General features: G+C 46.4%; 1 protein-coding gene across 1 annotated transcript in view; it reads left to right on the forward strand.

Annotated features, from left to right (window-relative positions):
• Positions 1–12237, forward strand: part of nek11 (NIMA-related kinase 11) — a 127689-nt gene that overhangs the window by 50 nt on the left and 115402 nt on the right. The window contains exons 1-2 of the mRNA XM_052501695.1: positions 1–90; positions 283–497. The exon at positions 1–90 is cut by the window's left edge and continues 50 nt beyond it. Coding sequence (XP_052357655.1) covers positions 313–497 — 185 coding nt within the window. The 5' untranslated portion in view covers positions 1–90; positions 283–312. The remainder of the gene's footprint in view (positions 91–282; positions 498–12237) is intronic.

Raw genomic sequence — 12237 nt, forward strand, 5'->3', positions numbered from 1 at the left:
CCATAGGAACAAGAGTAAACACGGAAGTTAATACAGTAGGCTATGGATGTTTTAAACTGGTGGAAATAGCCAACACCTATCTGCTAACAGGTGAGTTTGTTTGATAAAGTGGCAATAGTGAAATAGAATAAGCTAGCCAGGACTCTGCTTTCAGTAATCCGACACTGTAACAAGTGCGACGTGCTGCTATCTGACTCTGTCTCCCCTGTAAAATATGTATTTATTTATTTTCATCTGCATAAAATAAGGAAAATGATGTTTGTGTTTTGCTGAATTTTGCAGTTAATTCTCCTGTAAGAATCCCGCAACAAGATGCCCAAGTTTGAGGAGCAAGAAGCCCATTCATCCTGCCGTGTCCACTGCCCCTCCACACCTATAACTCCTGTCCCCAGCGACCTGATTGCCAAAAGATACAGCATCCTACAGAGATTGGGCAGAGGGAGTTTCAGCACTGTTTACCTCGTTCAAGACACTAGAGCAAGGGATGGGGAGAAACTGTGAGTATGTCTCCTGCTGTTGTCCTCCGCTGCTCTTCACATGTCAACTGCCCAGTGCCCACCTTGCCCTCTATTAGAAATGGGTCAAATCTTTCATATTGCTTACATCTCTCCAATCCTTTTAGATAAGTGTGTTGGGGGTCGAGACCAATGACTAGGAGTGTAGGGGTGGTTCCTCTACCGATGGTGCTCAATTAAAACAGCAGTTCTGTGTTCATCCTCTGGGTGGCAGCATTAGCCTAGGTATACAGACGCCTGAGAGCACCTCACATCTCTTCTCTTCCCCTCTCTTCTCTCTCTCTCGCTCCTCATCATATCCCCATGTATGGGGAGAGAATGTTTGCTCTGAGCAGCTGGCTCTGTGCTAATCAAACACATTTTAGATTTTATTAGGATCCCCATTAGCTGACACAAATGGTGACAGCTAGTCTTCCTGGGGTCTGATACATAATGAGAAAGACATTATGGACAAAAAGACACACACTGTGTGTGTGTCTGTGTCTGTGTGTGTGACGGTGTGTCGGTGTGTGTGTGTGTGTGTGTGGGGGGGTGTATGGGTCTGTGTGCGTGTCTGTGTGCGTGTGTGTGTGTGTGTGTGTGTGTGTGGGGGGGTGTATGGGTCTGTGTGTGTGACGGTGTGTCGGTGTGTGTGTGTGGGGGGGGGTGTATGGGATCTGTGTGTGTGTCTGTGTCTGTGTCTGTGTGTGTGACGGTGTGTCGGTGTGTGTGTGTGTGTGTGTGGGGGGTGTATGGGTCTGTGTGCGTGTCTGTGTGTGCGTGTGCGTGTGTGTGTGTGCCAGTCATGGGTGTGTGACGGTGTGTCGGTGTGTCGGTGGTGTGTGTGTGTGTGTGTGTGTGTGGGGGGTGTATGGATCTGTGTGTGTGTGTGTCTGTGTCTGTGTGTGTGACGGTGTACGGTGTGTGTGTGTGTGTCGGGGGTGTATGGGTCTGTGTGTCTGTGTGTGTGACACCAGTGAGTTGGGGGGGGTGTATGGGTCTGTGTGTGTCGGTGTGTCGGTGTGTGTGTGTGTGTGTGTGTGTGGTGGTGGTGGGGGGTGTATGGGTCTGTGTGTGTGTGTGTGTCTGTGTCTGTGTGTGTGTGACGGTGTGTCGGTGTGTGTGTGCCAGTCATGTTTACCTCCTGACCTTGACATAACAAACTCCTGGCTTACTGCTCAAATACTGACCGCCCAAATCAAAACAGCACCAGGAGTTCATCTACTAGTCTATAAATACACATGTTTGGATGCTTAAATGAGCACTGCTGGCACACAATGGTCTCAGCGACAAAGGACAATACATGATGAAACTGGGTCTTGCCTAACCAGCATTGAAGCTGAGTACGTGCCTCTGAGCACACAGATGCCACAGCAGGTACGCTTGGCTCCTGGGCAAGTATCAAGCCCCTGCAAGGTGCCAAACAGTAGACTCTTTGGCATTTCATGCAGTGTGCTGCATTCATAGGGCCTCAGTCATTAGGAGAGCGTGACAGTAGCCCATCTTTAATCATGGGCCAGAATCCAATCGTTGCAGATGGCAGATTTGAATTGGAAAAAGTCCTCACTTTCATTCTCTGTCTCTCTGCCACACATACGCACGCACACACACACACACACACACACACACACACACACACACACACACACACACACACACACACACACACACACACACACACACACACACACACACACACACACACACACACACACACACACACACACACACACACACACACCACTCCACACACACTCAACACCTCATCACATCTTTTAGATTTCAAAGAAATGGAGGAATGGGACTACCATCCTTCCACCCAGAGAGTAGAGAGGGAGTGAGAGATAGTGAGTAAAGACACTACCATCCTTCCACCCAGAGAGTAGAGAGGGAGTGAGAGATAGTGAGTAAAGACAGAAATGGAGGGAATGGGACTACCATCCTTCCCACCCAGAGATAGTGAGTAAAGACATCACCATCCTTTTGAGAGATAGTGAGTAAAGAAGAAATGGAGGGAATGGGACTACCATCCTTCCACCCAGAGAGTAAGAGAGGGAGTGAGAGATAGTGAGTAAAGACAGAAATGGAGGGAATGGGACTACCATCCTTCCACCCAGAGAGTAGAGAGGGAGTGAGAGATAGGAGTAAAGACAGAAATGGAGGGAATGGGACTACCATCCTTCCACCCAGAGAGTAAAGAGAGGGAGTGAGAGATAGTGAGTAAAGACAGAAATGGAGGGAATGGGACTACCATCCTTCCACCCAGAGAGTAGAGAGGGAGAGAGATAGTGAGTAAAGACAGAAATGGAGGGAATGGGACTACCATCCTTGTAAAGAGGGAGTGAGAGATAGTGAGACAGAAATGGAGGGAATGGGACTACCATCCTTCCACCCAGAGAGTAAAGAGAGGGAGTGAGAGATAGTGAGTAAAGACAGAAATGGAGGGAATGGGACTACCATCCTTCCACCCAGAGAGTAAGAGAGGGAGTGAGAGATAGTGAGTAAAGACAGAAATGGAGGGAATGGGACTACCATCCTTCCACCCAGAGAGTAGAGAGGGAGTGAGAGATAGTGAGTAAAGACAGAAATGGAGGGAATGGGACTACCATCCTTCCACCCAGAGAGTAAGAGAGGGAGTGAGAGATAGTGAGTAAAGACAGAAATGGAGGGAATGGGACTACCATCCTTCCACCCAGAGAGTAGAGAGGGAGTGAGAGATAGTGAGTAAAGACAGAAATGGAGGGAATGGGACTACCATCCTTCCACCCAGAGAGTAAAGAGGGAGTGAGAGATAGTGAGTAAAGACAGAAATGGAGGGAATGGGACTACCATCCTTCCACCCAGAGAGTAGAGAGGGAGTGAGAGATAGTGAGTAAAGACAGAAATGGAGGAATGGGACTACCATCCTTCCACCAGAGAGTAAAGAGAGGAGTGAGAGATAGTGAGTAAAGACAGAAATGGAGGGAATGGGACTACCATCCTTCCACCCAGAGAGTAGAGAGAGGGAGTGAGAGATAGTGAGTAAAGACAGAAATGGAGGGAATGGGACTACCATCCTTCCACCCAGAGAGTAAAGAGAGGGAGTGAGAGATAGTGAGTAAAGACAGAAATGGAGGGAATGGGACTACCATCCTTCCACCCAGGAGTAGAGAGGGAGTGAGAGATAGTGAGTAAAGACAGAAATGGAGGGAATGGGACTACCATCCTTCCACCCAGAGAGTAAAGAGAGGGAGTGAGAGATAGTGAGTAAAGACAGAAATGGAGGGAATGGGACTACCATCCTTCCACCCAGAGAGTAAAGAGAGGGAGTGAGAGATAGTGAGTAAAGAAAGACAGAAATGGCGGGAGATAGTGAGGTAAAAAGGGAAAGAGGGAGACATACCCTTTTCAGAGAATGGAGCACCAATTAGTTATGGCACCTAGAGGCAAGAGACAACATGCCACGGGTCATTACACCCACGCTCCAGGCTCAGGGCAAGGCTTTCAACATGTTACCACAACCCAGCGGTGCCCACTAACCCCCTGACCCACCACACACTGGCACAGCACTGCCACTCAAAACCCCTGCCATTCACAGGGCAGACAGCTCACCTCACTCACAGCAACATTAGCAACTTAGCTACTACCAGGCAGGGAGGGAGAGTTCTCTAAATGGTTTTTGTAGTCCAGATGAAATCCACTAAAAATCTGAAATGAAATCCCTATCTTTGTGGGGGAATAATTACAATAGCATAACTCTTTATAGCCAGATGTATAAAGAGTGCTAGCCAAAGGGCTGTATTTAGGATAACAAAGCTGTATAGTTAATAGACCGATCATAGAGCATCTGCTTCATACAATTCCTCCCTTCCTGTGTGTGTGTGTGTGTGTGTTTGTGAGTGAGTGAGTGAGTGAGTGAGTGAGTGAGTGAGTGAGTGAGTGAGTGAGTGAGTGAGTGCAGAACGTATTCTTAAGCAGTTTGAACTTCTGAGTCACTGCCTGAATTGGCTTTGTTCTGCCCATTGTAGCATATGGCTCCAGCTTAACAGATGCTGTGGTATTTCTACTCTGACTCATTATGACTCCGCTAAACAGCAGTCAAATGAGCCCTCCAACAACTGATTGTCAGTTAGCAGTATTCAAGCTATATTTGAGATATAGAGATATATGTGCCAAGGATGCATTTAAAGCAGTGTATTCACGTACAGTATACACATTCATTTCTCACATTGTTCTCAGATCATATGACTGCAGATTGTGGGTTGGTGTTGGAAGCCACAGCCTTTCCTTACTGAAGACATCAGGCATCACCAGCCCCTCTGCAGTAAAAATACATATCAAATCGTCATCTGCTATGAGGATCAATCACTCTGCTCATGGATCACACCTGCTTTGAGCAAGAGGAGTTTCTGAATGTCTGATGTTGGTTCCCCTGGGGCAGGGTGTCAAACTCATTCCATGGATGGCCTAGTGTCTGTGGGTTTTTGGTTTTTCTTTCAATGAAGGCCTAGACAACCAGCTGAGAGGAGTTCCTACACTCATTTGTGACCAGAATTCAACAATCAAGTACAAAAACGCAGAAACTCAGCCCTCCGTGGAATGAGTTTGACATGTGGTTCTGTGACCTGGACTGTCCATCAGACAGACACATCCACACTGAGAGACGACTGATAGCTTTCCTTTCATAGAACTCTTTTGGGTTCAATGTTCAAAAATGGTTCTACCTGGAACCAAATGGGTTCTACTTGGAACCAAAGGGGTTCTACCTGGAACCAAAAGGGATTCTTCAAAGGGTTCTCGTGTGAAAACAGCAGAAGAACCCTTTTGGCTCTAGATAGCACCTTTTTTTTCTAAGAGTATACATGTGTCATACACATACAGTGTGTACATACAGTGTACACATACAGTATACACATACAGTGTACACATACAGTGTGCACATACAGTATACACATACAGTGTGTACATACAGTGTACACATACAGTATACACATACAGTGTGTACATACAGTGTACACATACAGTATACACATACAGTGTGTACATACAGTGTACACATACAGTATACACATACAGTGTGTACATACAGTGTACACATACAGTATACACATACAGTGTGTACATACAGTGTGCACATACAGTGTACACATACAGTGTACACATACAGTGTGCACATACAGTGTACACATACAGTGTGTACATACAGTGTACACATACAGTGTACACATACAGTGTACACATACAGTGTGTACATACAGTGTGCACATACAGTGTACACATACAGTGTACACATACAGTGTGTACATACAGTGTACACATACAGTGTGTGTACATACAGTGTACACATACAGTGTGCACATACAGTGTGTACATACAGTATACACATACAGTGTGTACAGTGTACAGTGTACACATACAGTGTGTACATACAGTGTGTACATACAGTGTACACATACAGTGTGTACATACAGTGCACATACAGTGTGTACATACAGTGTACATACATACAGTGTACACATACAGTGTACACATACAGTGTACACATACAGTGTACACATACAGTGTACATACAGTGTGTACATACAGTGTACACATACAGTGTGTACACATACAGTGTACACATACAGTGTGCACATACAGTGTACACATACAGTGTACACATACAGTACAGTGTACACATACAGTGTACATACATACAGCCCCACATACAGTGTACACAGTTCCACAGTGTAATCACATACAGTGTACACATACAGTTTGTACATACAGTGTACACATACAGTGTGCACATACAGTGTGCACTGTACACATACAGTATACACATACATACAGTGTGTGTACATACAGGTACACATACAGTGTGTACATACAGTGCCCACATACAAATACAGTGTACAGTTACATACAGTGTAACACATACTACACATACAGTGTACACATACAGTGCACATACATTACACCAGTGTGCACATACAGTATACACATACAGTATACACTCAGTGTGAATGACAGTGTGTAATCACATACTGTGTTTACAACACATAGCCCAAGACAGTGTGACAGTGTTCTTCTGCACAAGATTACAGTGTACACATACAGTTTACACACATATTTGTTTATTCATACAGTGTACACATACAGTGTGTGCACATACAGTGTACACATACAGTTGCACATACAGTGTAGCACATACAGTGTACATACAGTGTATCCACATACAGTGTGTACACATACAGTGTGTACATACAATGTGGTCTTGTCACATGGTACATTGTGTACTTACTATACTACAGTGTACAACAGTGTACAGCAGTGTGTACATACAGTGTACACATATAATGCACACATACAGTGTACACACCTACCAGCAGTGTGTACATACAGTGTGTACATACAGTGTCACATACAGTGTACAATACTTCAGTGAAGCAGCACACTAGTGTGTACATACACATACAGTGTGTACATACAGTGTACACATACAGTGTGTACATACAGTGTACACATACAGTGTGTACATACAGTGTACCCGTAGATGGCTTTACAGTGTGACTTCAAAGGCTACATACAGTGTACACATACAGTGTGTACATACAGTGTACATACAGTGTGCACATACAGTGTACACATATTCCACTAGTGTGCACATACAGTGTACACATACAGTGTACAGTGTACAGTCTTGTACCCACTACAGTGTACAGCACATACAGTGTACAGTACCAAGTATACACATACAGTATAATGCACACATACAGTGTGCCATACCAGCAGGCGTTATTGATTTTACTCTGGTAATCACCTCTATTCACACTAATCACATACAGTAGATGGCTTTGAACAAGAAGAAACTGGACTTTAAAAAGAGCAGACTTCAAGGCTACAACAGAGAGAGCTGCCTTGGGGACCCGCTGTACCACATCAGCCCAAGCAAATGGCCTTGTCTTCTTCCCCTTTATACCCAATCTCCCTAGGTATCGTTTCATTCCAACGTTAAAATGATTACCTCTGAATGACGACCCCTAGCAAGAGTGTGTTCTTCTGCTAGGTACCATTTACTAAGACCCACTAGGTAGCACCTGCTAGGTAACCTTATTTGTTTATTCATTTAGTTCCCCACCCATTCACTAGGTGTGCAGCATTCCGCGGTTAGCTTAGCTATCAACAGTTACTGTAAATGTTCCCCACCCCGAAACGTGTATTGAGGTGTTTGCTAAACCCGTCATTACTAACAATGATGGTCTTGTCTAGATGGTTTATTGTGTGCTTACTATACGCTAATTACAAGGTCCAGCTGATGTGCAATCAGTACCCGTCATTATTGTATAATGTACCCATATCTAAATCATTACCAGCACCTACCAGCAGGCTGTTGGAGTCCATCTCCAATGTGTAAATAAGTATCAGCCAATACCCGCTAGCGAAACTTCCGCTGAAGTACCCAAGCTACCCGCTAGCTACCCGCTACGACCCGCTAGTAAGGTACCCTTGAGCTGTGCTAGGTACCAGCTAGCGTTGCTGTCGCTAGCGACCCACTAGGTACCCGAGTTGTCAGGTACCCGCTAGCGACCCGCTAGGTACCCGCTAGCGACCCGCTAGGTACCCACCAGGTACCCGCTAGCTACCCGCTAGCTGCCCGCTAGGTACCCGCTAGGTACCCGCCAGGTACCCGCTAGGTACCCAGCCCACTAGGTACCCGCTAGCGATTAGCGAGGTACCCGCTAGGTACCCACTAGGTACCCGCTAGGTACCCGCTAGGTACCCGCTAGCGACCCACTAGGTACCCGCTAGCTACCCGCTAGGTACCCGCTAGCGACCCGCTAGCTACCCACTAGGTACCCGCTAGCTACCAACTAGGTACCCGCTGGCTACCCGCTAGGTACCCGCTAGCTACCCGCTAGGTACCCGCTAGCTACCCGCTAGTACCCGCTAGCTACCCGCTAGCGACCAGCTAGGTACCCGCTAGCTACCCGCTAGGTACCCGCTAGCGACCCGCTAGGTACCCGCTAGCTACCCGCTAGGTACCCGCTAGCTACCCCAGGTACCCGCTAGGTACCAGCTAGCTACCCGCCAGGTACCCGCTAGCGACCCGCTAGTACCCGCTAGCGACCCGCTAAGTACCGCTAGCGACCCGCCAGGTACCCGCTAGCTACCCGCCAGGTACCCGCTAGCGACCCGCTAGGTACCCGCTAGGACCCGCTAGGTACCCACTAGGTACCCGCTAGCTACCCGCTAGGTACCCGCTAGCGAGGGTACCCACTAGGACCCGCTAGTACCCACTAGGTACCCGCTAGCTACCCACTAGGTACCCGCTAGCCACCCGCTAGGTACCCGCTAGCAACCCGCTAGGTACCCGCTAGGCACCCGCTAGGTACCCGCTAGGTGCCCGCTAGCTACCCGCTAGGTACCCTAGCTACCCGCTAAGTACCCGCTAGCGACCAACTAGGTACCCGCTAGCGACCCGCTAAGTACCCGCTAGCTACCCGCTAGGTACCCGCTAGCTACCCGCTAGGTACCGCTAGGTACCCGCTAGCTCAATAAGTGCTTCTGTACCTTTTGGGAAGAATTACGGAGGTGAGGACAAACAGCTTGGTAATATTTCCTTCTGGGCTGTGGATAGATAAGGTTGGCAGCACCCATGCCTCCCGCCTCCGCCCTCACACTCTCCCTCGCCTCACACGCCACCCACATCCATTTTGCAATATCCCACCACACATTTCCCTGCAATGTGAGGTCTTTCACTTGGAAAAGAGCAATATACAGACGGTACTGATGCGGATAGAACATTTTTAAAGGCTCAACAAATTAAATTGAATTAGAAATCAAATCAGAAAAAGAAGCCCTGGTTGCATATTAGGGACTGACTGACTGACTGACTGACTGACTGACTGACTGCTTCCAGGTGGATTTTTGGTGGTGTGGCCAGTGGATCAGAGATGGTCAGGTCTCAGATCTTTACTGTACATGGACACAGAGGGGTGATGCAGGTGGTCTTTACATGGAGCAGGTCTTGTCTGGCTGATTGCTATGCAAGGCCTCCTGGAGGGGCTTCCATGTCAATAGTTGACTCCTGTTCACCACTTCTTGTATAACTTATGTCATGGACTTATAGTTACCAGCTTGCAAGTTACTATTTATTACCTTATCATTGTTTTATATCTGTATACACATACATATCATTATATATACTGTATATACACATACAGATCATTATATATACTGTATATACACATACAGATCATTATATATACTGTATATACACATACAGATCATTATATATACTGTATATACACATACAGATCATTATATATACTGTATATACACATACAGATCATTATATATACTGTATATACACATACAGATCATTATAAATGCTGTATATACACATACAGATCATTATATATACTGTATATACATATACAGATCATTATATATACTGTAAATACACATACAGATCATTATATATACTGTATATACACATACAGATCATTATATATATACTGTATATACACATACAGATCATTATATATACTGTATATACACATACAGATCATTATATATACTGTATATACACATACAGATCATTATATATACTGTATATACACATACAGATCATTATATATACTGTATATACACATACAGATCATTATATATACTGTATATACACATCCCCTCGCCTCTCCCCTCTCACCTCTTGCTTCTCTCCCCTCTCTCTCCCCTCTCCCCTCTCCCCTCCCCTCGCCTCTCTCCCCTCTCACCTCTTGCTTCTCTCCCCTCTCCCCTCTCCCCCTCCCCTCTCCCCCTCCCCCACCTCCCTCTCCCTCTTCCCTCTCCTCCTCCCCTCCTCCCCTCCCCTCCCTCCCTCTTGCTTCTCTCTCCCCCTCTCACCTCTTGCTTCTCTCCCTCTTGCCCCTCTCCCCTCTCACCTCTAGCTTCTCTCCCACCGCACCTCTCCTCCTCCCCCCTCGCCTCTCTCCCTCTCACCTCTTGCTTCTCTCCCCTCTCGCCCCTCTCCTCTCCCACCCCACCTCTCTCCCCTCCTCCTCCCCTCGCCCCTCCCCTCTCACCTCTTGCTTCTCCTCTTCGCCCCTTCTCCCCTCTCCCTACTCTCCCACCCTCCCTCTCCCCTCCTCCTCGCTCTCTCCCCTCTCACCTCTTGCTCCTCTCCCCTCTCGCCCCTCCCCCCCCTCGCCCCTCTCCCCTCTCACCTCTAGCTTCTCTCCCCTCTCCCCCTCTCTCCCCTCTCACCTCTCTCCCCTCTCCCCTCTCGCTTCTCTCCTCTCCCCTCTCTCCCTCTCGCCCCTCTCCCCTCTCCCCTCTCCTCTCCCCTGTCCCAGTCCAATTTGAACTCTGAATCCATCAGGACATGTACACATGTTTGGGTTTATTCTTCATGTTAACAGTGAGACAGACAACATTTTCAACATATACCTGTAAATCTTTGTAGTGATTTCTCATCTTGTTTTTCAGACTGTCATCACCTTGTTACATCAGCTAGTGATGTGGCTAGGAGGACCATAGGAATGATACCAATGGTTTATTCCCCAGGATGAAAGTGTGTGTGTGTGCATGGTGTGCGTGCGTGCGTGTGCATGGTGTTTGTGTGTGTATGTGTGTGTGTGTGTGTGTGTGTGTGTATGCGTGTGTGTGCGTGTGTGTGTGTGTGTGTGTGTGTGTGTGTGTGTGTGTGTGTGTGTGTGTGTGTGTGCATGTGTGTGTGTGTGTGTGCATGTGTGTGTGTGTGTGTGTGTGTGTGTGTGTGTGTGTGTGTGTGTGTGTGTGTGTGTGTGTGTGTACCGTAATGTGGCTTCCCTCCCACTGTTCCAGGATTATACCAATGTGATCCAACTAACAGAGACAATAAAATAATCTGGACACGCTGCGTTCTAAGTTATTCCCTGCAGGAACGGCTCGATGAGTAATGTGATGTTCATGCCGCATGGCGATAACCCCTCTGCCCTATGAGATTGAATGGAGGACTTTCTCTGAATTCTGAATGCCCTCTGCTGCAATGTGATATTATGAGGGAGACAGAACAGTGTGATATTATGAGGGAGACAGAACAATGTGATATTATGAGGAGACAGAACAATGTGATATTATGAGGGAGACAGAACAATGTGATATTATGAGGGAGACAGAACAATGTGATATTATGAGGGGAGACAGAACAATGTGATATTATGAGGGAGACAGAACAATGTGATATTATGAGGGAGACAGAACAATGTGATATTATGAGGAGACAGAACAATGTGATATTATGAGGGGAGACAGAACAATGTGATATTTAGGGAGACAGAACAATGTGAGGGAGACAGAACAATGTGATATTATGAGGAGACAGAACAATGTGATATTATGAGGGAGACAGAACAATGTGATATTATGAGGGAGACAGAACAATGTGATATTATGAGGAGACAGAACAATGTGATATTATGAGGGAGACAGAACAATGTGATATTATGAGGGAGACAGAACAATGTGATATTATGAGGAGACAGAACAATGTGATATTATGAGGGAGACAGAACAATGTGATATTATGAGGAGACAGAACAATGTGATATTATGAGGAGGAGACAGAACAATGTGATATTATGAGAGGAGACAGAACAATGTGATATTATGAGGGAGACAGAACAATGTGATATTATGAGGGAGACAGAACAATGTGATATTATGAGGGAGACAGAACAATGTGATATTATGAGGGAGACAGAACAATGTGATATTATGAGGGAGACAGAACAATGTGATA

Source organism: Oncorhynchus keta, unplaced genomic scaffold (genome assembly GCF_023373465.1).
Source record: "Oncorhynchus keta strain PuntledgeMale-10-30-2019 unplaced genomic scaffold, Oket_V2 Un_contig_14158_pilon_pilon, whole genome shotgun sequence".
Classification (NCBI taxonomy): domain Eukaryota; kingdom Metazoa; phylum Chordata; class Actinopteri; order Salmoniformes; family Salmonidae; genus Oncorhynchus; species Oncorhynchus keta.